Source organism: Coccinella septempunctata, chromosome 4 (assembly GCF_907165205.1).
Source record: "Coccinella septempunctata chromosome 4, icCocSept1.1, whole genome shotgun sequence".
Lineage (NCBI taxonomy): Eukaryota > Metazoa > Arthropoda > Insecta > Coleoptera > Coccinellidae > Coccinella > Coccinella septempunctata.
The window spans coordinates 17283731-17303995 of record NC_058192.1 but is presented as its reverse complement, the minus strand read 5'-3'; the positions used below and the strand labels follow the sequence as shown (position 1 = coordinate 17303995).

At 35.1% G+C, this 20265-nt stretch overlaps 1 protein-coding gene across 1 annotated transcript in view; it reads right to left on the bottom strand.

Annotated features, from left to right (window-relative positions):
- Positions 1–784: 784 nt before the first annotated feature.
- Positions 785–20265, bottom strand: part of LOC123312206 (retinal guanylyl cyclase 2-like) — a 147849-nt gene continuing 128368 nt past the window's right edge. Inside the window, exons 17-18 of the mRNA XM_044896503.1 lie at positions 9878–10169; positions 785–1394 (exon numbers count right to left, since the gene is read on the bottom strand). Of these exons, the coding sequence (XP_044752438.1) occupies positions 1236–1394; positions 9878–10169 (451 nt within the window). The 3' untranslated portion in view covers positions 785–1235. The remainder of the gene's footprint in view (positions 1395–9877; positions 10170–20265) is intronic.

Genomic DNA, 20265 nt, shown 5'->3' with positions numbered 1-20265 from the left:
AATTTGAGACTAGTACAATATTTCGTTGAATAGTATTTAAGCATCACCTCTATTGAAACAAAACAATCGATAGAAATTATTTACTATTCGACATCATTTTTTCGATATAGATACACCACAAGCAAAATAAAAAATCCTCAAAATCAGATCAGAAGTTACAGAATTTTGCGAAATGACTTATCTTGAAAACTATGAACGATCACCGGTAGTAACTGTTTTCTTCGCACTGAAGATGATTGAAACTAGATCACTTGGTCATAACTGAGCGCATGTAGGAGGATCTAGTAGATATAATCCCTGTGTCTGCTTTTACCCCGCGTCCTCAATTACTCCATCGTCCCATACATGCGTTTATGCTTTATTTTCCCTTAGCGTCTTCTGGTGTTTATTGAAATTTTTGTCAATAAATTGAATTTCGTTTAATAACCTTGATGTACTCCTGAATTTACGCTTCCATGCTAAAAGATCTCAAAGTTCGTAGATTTTCTGCAGCCTTTGGGCAATGGTCCTACCTGGCATTTAGGAAAGGGTAGGCCAGGAGAGGTCAAGTAAGGTTTTTTCAGGTTGTGGAAAAATATAGCCAGTTACCGAAAAAATTCTTGCTGCTAAAGCCAGCCCTGTTGATATAGTAAAATAATTGATATTTATATTCATTATATTTATTTTACGATATCTATAGCTGGAAATTCACCCAAATTTTAGGTTTTTTGCTATGAAAATGGATGGTTCCAACAATTAATACCAGAATTCGGTGCTCTACAACAAGAAAACGTATTTCACTGTCTCAGATCGAAAAGCTTCATGATTTCCGAAGCTTTACTGTGAGGTGAATGGATTACTGAGATAACACGAAGATGCATGAATGGAATTACGATCTAACCAAACCGTTATTAATGTGGAGAAGTGGAGGCGTATAATCTTATAAGAGGCGTTGCAACGGAAAAGCCCCCAAAACCCTCCGAACGCGTAATGATAAATCGGTCCACTGCATGGCGCGAACCCTCCATACGTTCCAGTATCCCAACAAAACCCCAAATAAAATAACCATTACCTCTCACCGTCTTCAATTCCCGATCTATCGGATAAACTCCGCATAAATCACCTCGAACTCCTTCTATCCGCCCCGAGATACAAATTCCACCCCTCGAGAGACAGGGTCGAATAGAAAAGACCTTCCTTATTTATATCGTGATGGTGATGGAGAAGGATTTTTGCGAGGAGAATGCAGATAGGATTCAGTGCAACAGCGAGTCTACAGAGATGGAGAACGAACCCTGTAGGGTGGAGATGCTGGTAGTCGGGGTGGCCAGGCTGGTCGGTTTCAGGGGTATCTCCTCGATCTTCTCGAGATCCGCGGCGCCGGCGGAGTTTTGCTTGCACAGCTTCGGGCTCATCTGCGGAAGAAATTCATTAATGAAGAGCGGTTTCATTAATTAATGGGTGGAGAAATTGTTAATTTTAATGAATTCTCAATAATAACATCAAGAACGTTTGAATTTAATTGTTGAAGACACTGCTCCATACAGCGTTCTAAGAGCGCAATATTTTAATTGCGTAGATTATTCATGCAGGTTCTGGACCACGCTGAATCTATTGCGAGCAATTTCGAAAGTTCCTCCGTTGAGATTTTCATCTAGGAAATGGCATTTTTCAAAAATTGCGAATTTCAATTGAGAATTCGTCAAGACAGATTTATCACAAGAATAGTTGCTCTTTCAGAATATATATGAAATTCAGATCTACGATATTTTTTCTGGAAAAAAACTACTCGCAATTTGACCTTCGAAAAATTCCCAAAAAGATGAGGTCAGTTAAAAATTCCTGAAGATCGAACGGTTGCGCCGAAATGGATGTAGTTCTCAGATTTATGAAAAGAAGAGTTGCTCTTTCAGAATATGCATCACATTTAGATCTACGATAATTATCCTGGAAGAAAAACTACTCGTACGTTGACCTTCCAAAAATTCCCAAAAAGATGGGGTGGATGAAATGTTCAGATTTATCACTAGAAAGGTTTGCTTTTTCAGATTATCTATCACGTTTAAACCTACTATGATTTTGCTGCTAGATACAACCTAACTCGATAGTTGAATAATGGAAAAATTAAAAATTTGATTTTCTGGTAAACGGTGTTGAATATACAAAGGTTTGGTGAGCAAATGTAGGTTTTCGAACACGCTGAATTCATTGCCAGCAATTTCGAAAGCCTATCTCCTTTCATATAGATTTTCATCTTGGAAATGGTATTTTTCAAAAATTGCAATTTTCAATCTGCGATATCTCCCGTTGTATTCGTCTGATCCAATTAGTATTTCCGGTTTTATAATCAGCATTGCCAAGGCTTCCACCCAAGTACAGAAACTCCATTTCAAAAATCTCGATTTTTTGGGTCAAAAATGAGCAAGGGGTTAGACTAAAATTATCTATTTTCTACTCTGTCTGAAAATTAGGATATTCTGATATTGTCTTAGGATATGGAGGGCATAGAATTTGTTTTGAAGATTCTAGGAAAATAAACAGTTTATCATTCGATAGAGAATTGCATTCCGAGAGCTCTTCAAAGTGAACTCGAAAATGAAAAGTGGAAAAAAAAAAATTTTCTCCTAAACAGGGCCAAATATTTGAAAGTTTGGTATGAAAATATAGTTTTTCGAACACGCTGAATCTATTGCGAGGAATTTCGAAAGCCTTTCTCCCTTCGTTGAGATTTTCATCTAGGAAATGGCATTTTTCAAAAATTGCGAATTTCACTTGAGAATTCGTCAGGACCGAATGAAGTTCTCAGAAGAAGAGTTGCTCCTTCAGAATATGTATGAAATTTAATTCTACGATATTTTTTCTGGAAGAAAAACTACTCGCAATTTGACCTTCGAAAAATTCCCAAAAAGATGGGGTCAGTTAGAAATTCCTGAAGACCGAACGGTTGCGCCGAAATGGATGTAGTTCTCAGATTTATGACTAGAAGAGTTGCTCTTTCAGAATATGTATCACATCTCCCTTAGGAGCACCTACAAGTTTCCTGTCCAAAGCACTCTTTCCTATGGTTTGCAATGGCATAGCATTCCGCTACCAGGTTAATAGGAGTTTCTTCATCCTCCCCACAGAATCTACACTCGTCAGAGTGAGTGAGGCTTGGTTTGACACTTGCGACAGGTGGGTTATCGAGATGAGAATTGATGCAGTGACTCTAGCGAGACAGTGGCGATAATTGGAAATTTTGCAAGAATATGGCGCAGATTACATGCTATGATCTGTAATTTGGAATGTGTATTGGGTCTAGTCACGTCACGGGACCTAATCCGCCATGTTATTGCATAAACAATGAAAAACGAGACCACAGTTGTCGCCACTGTCTCGTTAGAGTCACTGTAAGAATTGAACATATTTCTCACGGTAACACCCCAGTTTTGCTTAGAGACCCCATCCTCCAGTTGAAATGTTTATCACTGCACTGTACTGATGAGGGACAATAATCCCGAAACCAGTCTACAGTTTGTTACTATATTTCAGCCTGTGTGGGAATTCTTTGAATTGTCGTCTCCATTATTGTAACTACTGTTTTCATTATTATGTTCCAGGTCACGTTATCAACGTTTTGTTGTTCCACACGATTTTTTCCAAGTTAAACCCCTGCTTAGAAAATCAATTCAGTTCGCCGATCATAAAAAAGATCTTCAGACGAAGCCTCAAATTGATTCTTCACAAGGAAAATCTCGAATTCCTCAACAACATCGAAAGTTTCTGCACCCCTTGCACAACGTTTACTTTGAAAATAAGCAGTTAATGAAAAGCTAACCACGAAAGTTAAATAAAGAAATCAACAACCCGGTCACATAGTCGGTCTGCAGACGGGTTCATAGCAAATCCTGACCCAGGGTTCAAATTCAATTATCAGGATATCCTCTTAGCAAGGATGGGGATTAGACCGAGTGAAGTTCGGCCTAAGGATGACAGATTTCGGATGTGAATCCTCAGCAACAACAAAGCGGATGAGACATCTCCGAGATGGGGATGGTGGGAATTAGGAAACATGAAACATATCTGATGGTAACGCCTTGCCGGAATTGATCCAATTTTGGCTTTCTATGCTGTAGGCACTGCGAATGAAGCTTTCTCTTCTGGCATGCTGAATGTTTGTTCAAGGAATCAATTCAAGACACACATGAATTCCGTAATTGTTCTGGATATAGAGTTCTAGACGAATAACTCCTAATCGGTATGTTAAATACAAACCACTCCAATTCTTGATTGAAGAGGGCGGAACACAGCCCTTGTCAAGAGGATGGATTATAAATTTCTACTTATGTTACAAATACAGGGTGTTTTCAAAAGTGAGGCTTTTTCTTGACAGAAGGTAGAACTCATCAAAATAAGTCGTTTGTTTAACCAAAAACTGTCTATATAAAATATCCAAGATGGTTGAGATACAACCCATAGAAGTTCATTGAATTTCAAGCAGAGAACTGTGGAAGGTGACAACATGGATGGACAATGAATGGTTCAGTACCAAGTTTTTCGGATTAGATACATCAGGTCACTTTTGAGAGGATCATAATTGTTGTATCGTGCAATTTAGGGTGAAAAAAAATGAAAGTGCTTATGTTAGTTATGTTGAAAAAGTACTTTGATGTTTTCCCATTTCATCCCATTTTTACGACGATTGTTGGAATGTTCGAGCAAGAAGATTGTGGTGCCCATTGTGAAAATATTCGTGAATAATTTGGACGAATTTTATTGTTGAGGTTTTGAAGTATTATTCTATTTTTTACACTTGTGTCCTAAGTCTCTTCCTGTCAGTTGGTATCGAAATGTACCGTTTCATAAAATCGTGTAAGTCACTAAAAAATAATGAGAACAATTCGGCAATCCTAAGTTTCCATTTTCATTACCACGTAAATATCGAACGAGCCAATATCCTAAACGAACCCCATGGTCGAATCAGGAGATAAGTTTTTTCCCACTGATTTGCGATCATTCAGCTAACAAACGGTTTAGGGTCGTACAAAGGATCTATTTCAGTAATCATTTTCAATTTTTTTCAACTTTCTCACTTTGAAAGTTTTGTATAGGTGATTTGTGGTGAAACGCTTCATTTTGACCAGTTCTACCTTCTGTTGGAAAAAAGCCTCACATTCAAATACACCCTATTTATAGTATTATAGATGCAGACTCATACAAATATTTTAACAGTAGATTCAAGAGGTCAGAAGAAACACTTTTTTCCTTTACCATTTTTTTCGAATCAGCTTGGTTTAAACGATGGGGGCAGGCTGTTGAAAAACCATAAAAAAAATATTTTCAGTTCTATCTCACTAACGGTTTTATCGAACGGAATGAATTTCGGAACATAGTTTTTCATTTATTTGATGAATCTTTTTCGAATACAAGATAACACCAACGTCTTCCAGTTTTCTCATTATGACCATTTACGTACCATAAAAATATAAAAAATTCAAAGAACCCAACTCTTGAAACTAAGTTGATGCTAACTAATGAATATTTGAACGTTATGTCAAATAAAAGTATTCTTCATATTTTATCCGCCGTTTTCGAGTAATATGTTCGATAATTAAAAAGTATCTGTGAAATTTGAAAAAATGGGTATTTGGGCTGAATTCAACTCTATTTAAAAGACCCACAGATGTGGAGTGTCACAGATTTAGTTAGTTATCCTGAAGATAATTTTAGGGGCACTTACATACATAATTCATACAAATTTCTTGTTTTCTTCAATAGCTTTTATTTTGCCAGATAATGATTTGAAAAGTATCTGGCTCCACTTTTTTTGACTTGTTGAAGCAAATAGTCAAAATTTTCAGTTTCGTGGAATGATTTCCTTAAATTCAAGTACGGTACTGTGGAAGGTGACTCCCGCATAGGAAAAACGAAACAAGACACAAAAACATAAATAAAACATATGGCTGGATAATGAATGGTTCAGTACTTCCGAGCCCAGCTGATTAGTTGCATCAGGTCACATGAAAAAATTTTTGTATCGTACGATTTAGAGTGGAAAAAAGTAGAAAATTGAGACACTTTATTGAAAGTATTGTTGATAAAGTGTTATTGTTGTTACCATATTTCATCCCATTTTAACGACGATTTTTGGAAGGTTCAGAGGGATTGTGATTGTGAGAAAAATGGTGAATAATTTAAACGAATTTTATTGGTGAGGTTTTGAACGAATTTTTTTTTTTTACAATTGATCCTAAGTATTTTTCTGTCAGTTGGTATCGAAATAGCCATTTTATAAAATCGTTCAAGTTATCAAACAATGTGGAAAATTCAACAATCTTTCCATTTTCATTCCCACGTCAAAATCGAACGAAACCATATGGTTGAGTCAGTCATCACGAGATAAGTTTTTCCCATTGCTTTGCGATAATAACAATTAACAAATGATCTAGGGCCGTATAACGTATTAGGATTTTTCAACTTTGTCATTTTGAAAGTTTTGTATAGCTTTTTTTTGGTGGAACGCTATATTTTGAACAGTTCCTCTTCTGTTAAAAAAAACTCTCACCTCTAAATACACCCTTTAAATATATCTGTACCTGTTATGAGTTTGAAAGGCATGAGATCTGGAATTTATGCATATGGTATGTTACCGGAATCTAAAACCACTCCACCGAATTATTCACTGTTATTACCAACCTACACTTTAATTTTTATTCAAATTAGTTTTGTTGGGGAGTCCTCAAGCATTAAGGAATTTTTGGAGTAAGTCCCTGTCATATAATTTAAGCACCGGATACAAATCTACTTCACCAGAACCGTAACCGACTAATCGTCGCATTCCCTTTATTATACCGCGTAATATTTTCGTAATAAAGAACGTGAGACTTCATCCCCCTAGGGATTCCTAATGACTCCATTTTTTCCGGCAATTTTTATCGCCCGACTGCCGCATTTTCGGAAGAACTCCGAAGACCCTACGGCGATTTATAGTTAGTTTATTCTGAGCCTTTCGTAAGAGCGAACTTTTTCGTAATGTTCGGAAATCGGAGGAGCTGGCTCTGTTGTGTTTTCGCACGATAATCCATGAATATAGAGTGGCTTATCTGGACGGTGCCGTTCGAAAGACAATCAAGCCGAGATTGAATGAGTGTACGTGGGTTGGTAGTCGAAGACACACTGAACTTAAAGATTCTCTATAAAACCCAAACATTGAATTTTTTGTGGGTACTGAGCATTGGTCTCCCACATTGTATTGTGAAGATTTATCAGAGTACGAGGTGAATAGAAAATAAAGAATAACTACAATTTTTAAAAGTAAAATTACCACAAGATGTCTATAAATATAGATCTACAGGGTGGGCAAAATTCGTTGTCTACTGAGGGGATCTCGTGAACTATAGCAGCTAGATGAAAATGGATGCCATATTCTCGAGTTTTTTTTTCATGACTAATTCAAATCTGAAAACAGAATCGACCTATCATTTTCAGATTTCGAGTTATAAACAAAAATTGAGATTTTGACGATTCCGAAAAGTTCTCATAATTTTTTTGTCTTTGAAGTTACAGATCTGAAACTTGAACCTTCTTAGGCACTTTCATACGTAGAATCTACTGACAAAAGATTTTTTCCAATTCAAAAATAACAAAGTTCACCTAATGATTCGAAATAAAAAAAATATTGTGAGCTCATCAGTGGATTCTATGTGAAAAAGTTCCTGTAGAAGGTTCAAGTTTCAGATTTGTAATTTCAAAGACAAAAAAGTTATGAGAACTTTACGAAATTGTCAAACTCAAAAACGAAGTATCTTAGGAGGCTGCGGTTTTCACCATTCTTTGTTTCTCCGAAAAGGAGCTCGGAAATGTGTCATCCGTTTTCTTCTAGCTGCTATAGTTCTCGAGATCCTCTCAGTAAACAAGGAATTTTGGCCACCCTGTACATTAAAAGTGATTGATTTTTGTCAACTGAACATCATATTGTGTAGATTTCAATCTTTTAAGCACGAGAAGAAAACGCTTCTTGTCTTAGAATATAGAATAACAGGAAGGAGCATATTGCTCATTTCAATTTGACCGGAATAGAGGAGAAATATGGCCGACATATATTTCCGTTTCAACAGTGGCGTAGGACAATGAAGTTTCCAAAAAACTAATTTCAATAGTCAGTTGATTCTGATTAATCAAAAAAATTAGGAAAGCACTGACGTAAAGACAGAAGCTTTTTCAGGCTCGTTCAAGTTGATAATCAAAGCGGAAATTAACCCACTTAACACTGCTTGGCTATAAACTTAATGGTATTAAGGTCTATGACTTAACATCACCTACGCCCATGGAGGGTTATTGTCATGGGATAACTTTGTTATGTCATGAAATTCAGAAACTCATAATTAATACCAGCTTAAAAAATCACCTACCTATGAATTATTCACGCTAAAATATCCAAAATCCTTATTTCCAGCAAATTTCAAGAATTAAAATTACCAAAATTAAGTTAAAACATCACTTTGTTCATTTGGCCACAGATAACAGAATAATTTGACTTCCAAGTCTGCCACTTTTCAAATCAGAATTTGGAAGACCAATATGGCCGTTTCCGTCGCACAATTCCCGTCACGTTATTCGAAAAAGCTCCTTCCTGATATTCTATGTTCTAAGCTTCTTGTGAGCTCACTAAAATAGCTGATACCAGATTTCTAATGAATGTATCAAAAGCAAATTTTGTCCAGCTCTTGTCAACATATTGGAACAAACGTTACATCTCTATTTTTAGCAATCTGAAGATACAGGGTCTTCAAAGTTAAAAATTCGAATAGAAGTTCAATCGAAACTGAATTTTTTCAAGTGGCAACCTATATTGTTTCTTGTTCATCATGTAGAGCAGGTTAAACTGAGCAAAAAATGTATTCAAACTTTTTCTGTAAAGTGAATAGTTTCAAAAATATGGACGAAAAAATGCATTTTCCCGTAAGAACTAACGATAATTGAATAATTAAGCTGATATAATATCGTAACTAGCATTTATCTAATTGTGTATTTTCGAGTTTTCTTTTGTGTTGTCAGACAACCACTTGATTATTTTGAGAAAAATGTATCTGTTAGTTGAGTCTCCCTTTAAAATTTAAATAACTTAATTTTATTGGGTGCTAGTACTGTTTATGAGTAAAAGAGTCTTTTTGTCTTTCATTAGTCAATCTAGTTTATTAAATTTATCAAAAAAATCAAAGCTAACACTAAGCAGCAAGACTAATTAATAATTATCGTTGGTTCTTACGGGAAAATGCACTTTTCCGTCCATATTTCTGAAACTATTCACTTTACAGAAAAAGTCTGAATACACTTTTTGCTCATTTCAAACTGCTCTACATGATAAATGAGAAAAAACTAAGGTTGTCCTTTGAAAAAATTAAGTTTTGATTGAACTTCTATTTGAATTTTTATTGAATACCCTGTACATCAGATTGCTAAAAATAGAGATGTAACGTATGATCCAATATGTTGACAAGAGCTGGGCAAAATTTGGTTTTGATACATTCATTAGAAATTTAGTATCAGCTATTTCAGTGAGCACCTACAGCTGTCAAAATTTTAGGAAAAAGTCGAATATCTCAGAATCGGTGGTCTATAGGACCATGGTTGTCATACCAAAGTTTCCTTAAAATTCGACAAGGAATTCAAAAATGCAATAATATACAGGGTGTTCCATTTAAAATAAGAAAGTTGATACCAACAGGGAAAAAACGGAGCACCCTGTAATAAGGTGGGTTATAAAAAATGAAATAAAAAATAAGGTATAGGAACACTTTAACTCGGACACCCTGAATTACTTTCTGTATACTGATAGGAAAATATCTATTTCCACAAAAAATTCATTCATGGGGGGGGGGGGGTATATATTATCGAATATACATAATAAAATTCTCACCACTCTCAAAAAATCTTCGTGCCTCGACTCTTCCGTCCGATCTAGGCTAAATTGCCTCCTCAGCAGCTTTCCCGACCTGTGCTTCGGACTGAGGCACTTGTAGTGGTTATAGGGCGTGCTGAGATCCTCATCCTCGATTCGTCTGCGTCTTCTGTACCCACAAGACAGGGAACTGGTAGATGCCCCTAGGAGTGCTGCTGCCACTTCACTTGCGGACACTGGAGTGCCAAGTGACATGGCGGTATCACTGGAGGTGCTCTTGATCATACTCAGGTTTTGCTTCGAAGCGTAACTGCAATGAAAAAATAATATTTCAATATGTTATGAAGAAGCTGATGATTGGAAAAATCAAGAGGCTATATATCCAATAGAAAACAATATTGTGCAAATAAGATAAAAGCAGGTGAATCTTTTTCGAGGCCTGATACAAAAAAATTATATGAAAGACTCACACTATTTTTGACAAGGCATCATTCTCTAATGTTTTTGTAACTGTTTATTCACATTTTTTATGCTAGGAATGAAATCATGTAGGAGATTACAAGAATTGGGATCGAGAAATACTCTTCGGATGTATTCATGAAGTATTGTTGAAGTGTAATTAACGAGGTGAAGATTATAAAGTAGAAAGATGGGAAACGAAGCGACTAATGTAATGTGAGTGCCATCTGTGTTTCAAATGTGTTTCTAAGGTCCTAAGAAATGTTAAAATATTAATTCGAGGGCCATTTGAAGGAACATATGAAATTTTGTAAGATTTCAAATGGTTTTTTGATCAAAGTGGTTTTGAATGTTTTTAAGTTGAATCTTTTAATCAACTCATAACATCTGCTCTCACAGATAACAAAAAAATACATTCTGTATACCGTAGATTCGGGTGACTTGGGACGATTTTGAAATTCAACTTGTCATATTTCAAAAACGGTGACCTATTTTCATGTGAGAAAGAGGTTCAAATATGCTTAATGACTCAGACTATTGATTAGGATATATACCATGCTTCAGAATTCGGATATAAATTCAAAAAACAAAAAAATATACTTGTCCCAAGTCACCCACCGAATTGGGACACAAGTTAAAATCCATTGATTTCTCAACTCTTAAATGAAATAGGTGACTTGGGACGGTGTATAGTTTTGAAAATTTAGAATTTGTGATTATATAGTTGAAATTCGGTAAGGAAATTAAATGATAAACCTGTATTATATCGAAAGTAAATATATTGCAACTCAAATGTAAAAAAACTAAACAAAACAAGGGAACTTTGATTTATTTCATTCTTTGGTGATTTCTTTGTGAAAATAACGTAAATAATAATATCCTGCGAAAAATCGTCATATTTCCTGCTGCCAATGCGCCGCTTGTATCTATTGGCATTGTCCCAAGTCACCCTATGAAACAACAAAATAAATAAATGAGATCCGTGTTGCCGTTTTTGATTTGTAAACAACCTTGTTACATGACATATCTAATATCCCAATATCCCACGTATCCAGAAAAAAAAAATTACACATGCACAAAGTGAAACACATGCACAGGACACTGGAAAGTATAAGGGCCATAAAAAAAGGGCTTTTACTCTCCTGAATTCGTTAATTTATCCTGTCAATTCAAACGCTCTGGTCACGGCAAACTCAACAGGAATTAATTGTTAAACTAACCGAAAAGACGCTACACAATCTTATAAGTTTATCCCTTCACTCATAAATGGTAAGAAACAAAAAAATCTGCAAGGGGGGTAATTGTCCCAAGTTACAGGACTGTCTCAAGTCACCCGAATCTGCCGGTATCAATAAATGCTGAATTTTACAATAAGACCGATACTACATCAATTCTTTCAAATTTCTCCTCACTGTCCCCTTAAAAGTAACCAGTGAACTTATCTAGATCCTTCTAGTTGCTGATTATTTAATTTTTTTGTCTAATTTCTTGGTGAAAACCTCAAAATATCGTTCAAAAATCATTGCATGGTGAATAACTGTGGATCAAATAAAATGGATTTTTCGAAATTAAGTTTTTTACTTCACTACAGAAACTGGAAATGTAAGTATTAAAACTGGTAACAGTGGTAACACCTGACTCGGTCATTCATTGATTATTATTTTCAGTGCTTCGAAGTGGATAACATTTTCAGGGCGTAAAGGCCTGCAAACACTACTGACTGTCACCATGTGCAGTGAACATTTTACTTCAAGTCCATCCACGTAAATTGTTGTATGCAGGAAGCATCCCTTGCCTGAAGGGACCATTTAGAAGAATTTATGACTTTTATACGTCCATTCGAAGATTTTCAATTGTTAACTCCTTCAATAAATTCAGATATGCAAAGGTTTTATTGATTTCGTTTTCTGAATCGAGTGACTGTCAAATTGTTGTTTGGAAAGTCAACGTTTTATGGAACCTGCTGTGAGTGTTTTGTTCATTCATTAATCAATTTGTATATTGTGTCATAACGAAGCCATATCATGAAGAAATCATAAGAAAAGCATAAAGAAACTATACGGGTCAACACTCAGGTCTTGTATAATATCCCTGTAAAATTTTTTTTTATTGTGGTTCTGAAAATTCTGTAAATAATATGTAACTGAAATGTGTATGATACGTTGGTATATTGAATATTGGTTCATATTAATTTCTGATATAAATTGTACAAATTCAACTAAATAGTTTATTAATTCAAACCAACGTATTGTAGAGAAATAACACCTTTGACATATAACAGATCACTATATACTTTTGTGCCAAAGTGAAAGCTGTATTCATTGTCCATAATTTCAAATTTTTCTGATTTTTTTATGAATCGCTAATAAAAATATAGCACATCCGACAACGTATTTCATTGACATCAATTGATTCCTAAGAATGTTCAGATGAAAACTAACATACTGGTCACAAAACGAAACCATACTTCTGTTTTTTCGCTCAGGATGTTTGTTTTTTGGTCACAACAAAGTCGATATTGAAATTCAATACAAGTAATTCGAATTTCGCGACCTTCAATTATTATAAAACAGAAAACTGTTATTAAACAGTTTCTCGGTATTGACAATACGTTTTTAGCGCCATCTCATTGTCATATGTGTTTTCACTGGCCGAAATTCAGTCGGTTTCTAGTACTAGAGATAGATATGAGGGCGTTTCCTATCTTTCTACTCTTAATCTTTGCAACGAGGTTCATGATGGATTGTGTGAGTCAGAAGAAGGAAGGAGCTTTCAAAATAAAACCTCGAACAGAATACCATCTTTTCAAGTCATTTTTGTTAATATGACGTCTTTTTGCTTGGATAATTTAACGCCAATCAAGGATGTCTCAGACGTCACTGATAGACGCTCGTTCTAAAAATTGGAGACAAAAATTGACGTTTAACGGACGTCAACTCGCTGCCTTGAATGCCTGGGAGGTTCTGAATAACGAATTCTGTCTCATATTTCGTACTGAAATTTTAGAAGGGACGATATAACGTGTTAACACGTTTCGTGTTTTATAATCCTCCTCGTCCTTTTCGTTATTATAACTGGTGTTGTGAATATATAATTAACTTATATGGCTCCCTGTTCGAGCGTTCAAAAGTTGCTCGAGTCTTTAAAGTTTCCAAACAACCTGCGCCAAAAATTTGCAGCGTTTTCAAAATTGGGTCAAACAAAATAACACTGATATATTGTTGTAATATATGATCAAAATTTCACAGAGATTTCGTATTACTTTTTGAAAAACTGCATCTTACAGCATTCATCTTACAGCTCCATATCCCATGGGATCGAAACCGAAAGACTACGTGATAATTCTGACTCCAGGAACAGATTCCTTACATCGTCGTACCCTGGAGATCCACCGAGAAGAATCCCTATAATGAATTAACGTAACGCTGATGTAATTGCGAGAGTAGCAACGGCTGGATGCTGAGTTCTCGAATTAATAAGACGATCTCAGAACGAACGGGGGAGTCGTTTTCATCTCGGTTTTGTTATTCAGATCGAGCCCCGTCTCCCGCTATCATATCGGCTGGGAAAAGTGAAAAAGGAGACGTGGAGAATCACGACTAGCTTCCTACGGGATTGTTTTTCCTAGTTCGGCATTCCAAGTGAGGAATGCTGGAATCCGAGAGTGATAAAAAACATTGCGATAGTGCAGACGGGCATAGCATTTGCACTTGATTTACGTAAATATTCAAGTCATGTCAGCTGGATATCACGAAAGATGATGGAAGCTAGGAGTCATTTATAATTAGAATCTAATAATAGGAGACTTCTGTTCAAGCAGTAGATATAGCTGTAATAATCGGAAATATGTGGGATGAAAATATATACTCAATCTTTAGCCCCCTTGCTTAATTCAAAACCGACTGTCTTTCATTAGTCAATCTAGTTAATTGAATTTATCAAAAAAATCAAAGCCAACACTACAGCAGCAAGACTAATTAATAATTATCGTTGGTTCTTACGAGAAAATGCACTTTTTCGTCAATATTTCTGAAACTACATATTCACTTTACAGAAAATGTTTAAATACATTTGTTGCTCATTTTAACCCTCTCTACATGATGAACAAGAAAAAATATAGGTTGTCCTTTGAAAAAATCAAGTTTTGATTGAACTTCTTTAACTTTAATTATTTAATAGCCTGTATATCATACTGCTAAAAATAGAGATGTAAAGTATGATTCGATATTTTGACAAGAGCTGGGCAAAATTTGGTTTTGATACATTCATTAGAATCAGCTATTTTAGTGAGCACCTAAAAGCTGTCAAAATTTTAGGAAAAAGTCGAATATCTCAGAATCGGTGCTACATAGGACCATGGTTGCCAAACCAGACTCACCAAACACTAACACCTACAGAGAAGTTTTGTATTCAACTTTTTCTTCTAGCTCCTTTAATTTTCACAATAAGGTATAGGGACATTTTACTCGGACACCCTGAACTGAAAATATCTACTCAATCTTTAGCCCCCTTACTTAATTCAAAACCGACTGGTTTTTTCCTTCAAGAAATGTTATGAAATATTATAACTCAGAAATTATAGACTGGTGGTATGATTGATTCTATGTTCGCCGAAGTTTCGGAAATATGTTTTTCCATTTTTGGTACTCTATAAAAATTATGGAGCACCATGTTAAAGTATACAAAAAAATAGAAATTCTAGGTAAAATCCTAGAATAACGAGGATAATTTGAAAAATTCCCAGCCTACTATAGAACCAAATAAAATTGCAATGTCAAAATATTTTATTTTGCTCTGCAAACCAGACCACCACAGCTTTTATTACCTCCTCGTTGAAAGAAAATTCACGACTTTTTAAACTTTTTTTCAGTTGAGGAAAGAAATGATATTCGGATGGAGTCAAGTCTGGTGAATAAGGGGGTGTTCTAGTAATTCAAACCCTAAATCACGAATTTTTTGCATGGCAACATGAGATTTGTGTGCAGGGGCGTTGTGGTGCAAAAACAAAACACCTTTGGATAGCTTTCCGCGTCCTTTCTCTTTACTTTTTTCCCTTAGAGTGATCAATAATGTCGAATAGTAATCTCCGGTTATTGTTCTACCCTTACCCAAAAAATCAATCATTATTACTCCATGGCAATCCCAAAAAACTGAAGCAAGAACTTTTCCAGCAGATTTTTGGACACGAAACTTCTTAGGTTTTGGAGAACCAGAGTGTCGCCATTTTATCGATTGTTGCTTTGTTTCTGGATCGTAGAAATGTACCCAAGCCTCATCCATAGTAACAATTCGGTTTAAGAAGTCTACTTCGTTTTCAAATCGAGCACAGATCGAACGCGATGCCTCTACCCTTGCATGCTTTTGGTCAACGTTCAAACATTTGGGGATCCATTTTGCAGCAATTTTTCTTATGTCCAAATTGACGTGAACTATATGAAGAACGTGTTCGTATGAAATATTCAGTGCTTCAGATATCCGTTTTAGCCCAATCCGACGGTCTGGTAAAATCATGTCATGAGCTCCATTGATATTTTCGGGGACTGACACAGAAACTGGCCTTCCTCATCGGTTATCATCTTCAATGGAAAATTTACCTCTTTTGAAGCTTGCAGTCCAATTTTTAACGGTCGCATACGAAGGACATTGATCACCAAGGGTATTAAGCATATCTTAGTAAATCTGCTTACCTCCTAGGCCTTTTAAATACAGGTACTTGATGATGGCTCGACACTCCAATTTTTCGATTTCCACAATTTCGGTGGACATCTTCTTTCTTTTAATTTATTGCGTAACGCTAGTTTACTTTTTTGACCTCAAAATTCAGACTGACACTTCCAATGATTTATTGTTCTTTGCTATGGTAACGCAATATTTTTTTTATGCATGTAACGGGTCTAGGCTAACTAGATGTCAATACATCCTCGTAATTCGTGTCACATGTTTGTCATCCCAATTAATACTAATCAAATACAATATGAGGTGAAAGTGAATAAGTTTTTCACAATATGTCACTGTTTTTAGGGGTTAGATTGTTTGTGCTCGTGTGGGTTTCAGAAAAATTCTTCTTTTTCTTCAAATTGGCTACGTAATTCTGAAAGTTGATAGTCTGTACTTAAACGTTATGCTGAGCTTTTACTTTCACTATAACATTCTAGTAGATGTATGTTCCACGTATCTAAGACATAAATTAATGAATTTTTTTTGTTGTGGAAAAATATAGGGAATCTTGACTCGGTTGTATTCTCGTCCATGATATGGTATGGTATGAAAGTGGTATCGTAGGGAGTTGGACGGAGTTATAAAAAGCTTTTGATTTGTCCAACTCCCTACGATACCACTTTCATAATATAGGGAATGTTTTCAAAGCTAAAAATTTTAATCGGTGGGAAATATCATCCCTCAAGGTTGGATGGGTTTCAACATGTTCACTGCATAATAGTTCTCCTGAAGAGATCTAGCGATTCAACACTGTTGGAATTCATTCTTTGTGCCCATCTGAAGAGTAGAGTCGAAAATTTGAAAGATACTAGAGTAATTCAAATACTATTCGTATCATCCTCTTGAAGAAATTCATTAGGCTGCAATTAATACATTATTTCGCAAAGACACTAGACAAGTGGATTTTTTGGCAGTGTGCTGAACTTACATTTGTTAACGTTAGATGTTGATTGCTTGACTTTAATCAACTTGTGATTTTGTAGATTTAAACTTCACTAATTGATTATAACAAATGGACGTGGCAGAAAAGCAACTTTCAAATTATTTGTTTCATGACCTAAATGTGCAATCGGTCAGATAGTATGATGAACATGAAATTCACAACTTCTTGCTTCAAATACAAATCGAAGAGAACTACTCCGGCTACTTTTCCAATCTTACACTTAATTCTCGGATTTCGATGCAGCAATCTAGGAAATGTTCGACAAGAAGAAAGCTGTTCGCTGTAGCATGCACTACGAAATCCGATTCTATTATCCAACAACTCTCGCACTAATTGAGACTAAAATACTCCAGTTCTATCGAATCATCGCGAGACTAATAAAGGAAAACGCTCGTTTCCGTAGAGCCAATTTATTTGTGAGAAAGACCGTTAGCGAAGCTCATCTGGTTGTGCTAGGAGTTTCATTATTGGCATTCGAATGGAATGAATAGGGAGAATTTACGATATGGATATTTATTTGATTGGATTCTTTCCTTTTCATTGTGAAAAGATATATATTGGGAATTAAAATCTCATGGGTTAGAAATTGTTGAACCTAGATATGAACTCTCTAATAACCTATTGACGAATTTTTTTCAACTCCTCCTAATTCATTGAATCCTCATCGTCAGCTCTAGCTGAAGCAAAGATATCACCTAATTCTGCAAATTTTGTAAATTGGTAGAATTCACGCTCTCTGCACATTGAAACGAAAACGTTGTAATTACATTATACCAAAAATTACGTATTACATTGAGAACTGCATTGAGTACTCAAAGATGAGTTTCTTTTTACTTTTCACCACTTTTCACTTCAAAAAAAAAGTTGGTTTAATTATGAGTTTTTATCGAGTATCAGTTAATCAGTAAATTGCCATATTACTATCTATTATCCTATGGATACTGTGAAGAGGCTTTTTTGATAATTATGATATTTGAAAATGTATTTATATGTATAGTAGATATGTGTTAGCCAAACGATAGAATTCGATAAATAATGATATAGAAAACAGAAGAACCAGTAATAATGAATTCAGTGCTACAATTTTTTGTATACTTGTGTGTTAGGATTAGGTTAGAAATAGATTCAAATTGGACAAAAATCCAACCGTAAGTAAAAATGGGAAAATAACAATAAGATCTTAAACATATTTTGGCCTGACGCAGCAACAATACGATTCCGAAGATGTTACGAAAATAAATTAAATTGAATTATTCATGTTTCTCAAGTACAGATCCCTATTACCAATAGTAAACTCAAATTAAATAATTGGCTCTAACTGCTGGTCAGGAATTTCATCAGGAAAAGTGGATCCTGAATGTGAAATATCTGTAATGATCAGAGAAACATTAAGAGCGAAAAACCACCCCTTGAGAATTCTGCAACTTTCCTATTAAATGAAACGTCAATCCATCTAGAGTGCGGATTTTCTTCCGGCGAATAAAATAAGAAATGTTTATGAGCCTTCAGGAAATCTCTGATTCTTTCATCCGCTCTTTCGAAAAGTTTCATCCCACGCGCTTCAAGGAAATGGAAAGAGGATACTTATGACGTTGATATTTCCTCAGATTAGGAAAGAGATTTTTCAACTTCGGTTTTTCACGTCGTTATTCCGCTATCTGATGTTCGAAGTTATCTGGAAAATAATCATCTTCATTCCCTCAAATTGGGGAAATTTTATGGAGATATTTGGCCCTTATAATGATGATCATTACCAAGAGTGAAGTATTTGCGGGATGATTGATGGTTTTTTCATTAAAAGAAGCTCTGCTATCTATCTTTTTTTCGTGAACGAATTTACTGTGGAGTTTTCACTACTTGAAGATAAGTTTTATGATTTTAATTTTTTTCAACCCAGTATGGAGAAAAATTTTCTCGATTTCAGGTGGAACATTTTTATGATCATTATTGGATTGGAATGAAATGAATATATGAGACAATAATTCCTTCTGATGAATTTTTTCATTCTTACTTATGAAAGTGGATAACTAAATATATGCACTACTCACCTTCATATACACCCTGTATATTTGAAAGAAAAATATGAGATCATTTTTGATATTAGAAAAAATATTTCTAGTTCTCATAGGTGGGGGCAATGGCCCTCATATCAGCAATAAGGAAATTAATTAATTCTCATAAATTTTCGCAATTTTAATAATAAATAAGATGGGATCAGTGTTATGAAATTTCACCTCACGTTATATATTGTTAGTTAATCGGCTAGAAACCCGAAACATATACATATTTTTTTTTTATTGATATCATCAATGAATATTATTTTTGGGACAAACTCCAGGTGTTGCATGATATACTAGGAGGTTTGAATAAAAATTTGTATTCATTATACGCTCTCCAATTTCAATTCTATTTATAGTTGCAAAATGGCGAATGCGTTAGGTTTTACGAATACTTTTGGCCTCCTATCATTTCTAAAAGTTCTTCATTTTGAATAACAGAAAGATTCGGTAGAACAGTCAGTTATTTAAGGATATAAACTGAGCAGCAAAAGAGGTGGGACAGTGTTAAAACTATAATATCTTTCATTATTCTGAAAAATAGGTCAAATATTGTGGCCCTGTATAACTAAAAATAGAAGTCTAAAATATATGCATCTGGTCTCATTTGACGCGAAATTTTATGCTCTATAACTTTAATCTCGACCATTTTTTTGAAATTTTCATCCCTACAGGCGCTTTGTTCGAGAAACCGTGAAAACACCTATTTAGGGGCACATTTTGGCCTTCACCAGGAAGGAAAATCTAGGAAATTCATACTCGGCCATATCTGCAGCAATTTCAACACAATGCCTTGTTTTCAATTTTTTCATATATCATTAGTCGATATTAAAATTTACCGCTATTTGCAGCAGATATGAATTTCAAATTCGAAATTTGCACACACTTCTTTTTTGTTGTCAGAAGTTGTCTCCTACCTATATGAAGATACTGATCATTCAACTTTATATTTCAAACTCGACTTGGGAATACGAAAAGATTTAATGTTCAGAACAATGAGCATGATTCAGGGGTAACGTGCAATATAATAAAAGTGAATCAGTATACGTTGAACATATTTCAAACGAAGCATCAACGTAGCATAAATGGGCTGTAATTACGTGAGCCCAGCTTTCATTGCCAGCTTTTCAACTTCGTACTCGACAGAAATTAAGTTCTCTCCTGGAATTATGTCATTTTATTCCAAGAAATAGAATATGTCGCGGTGAGGGATACAATTTCATTACTTC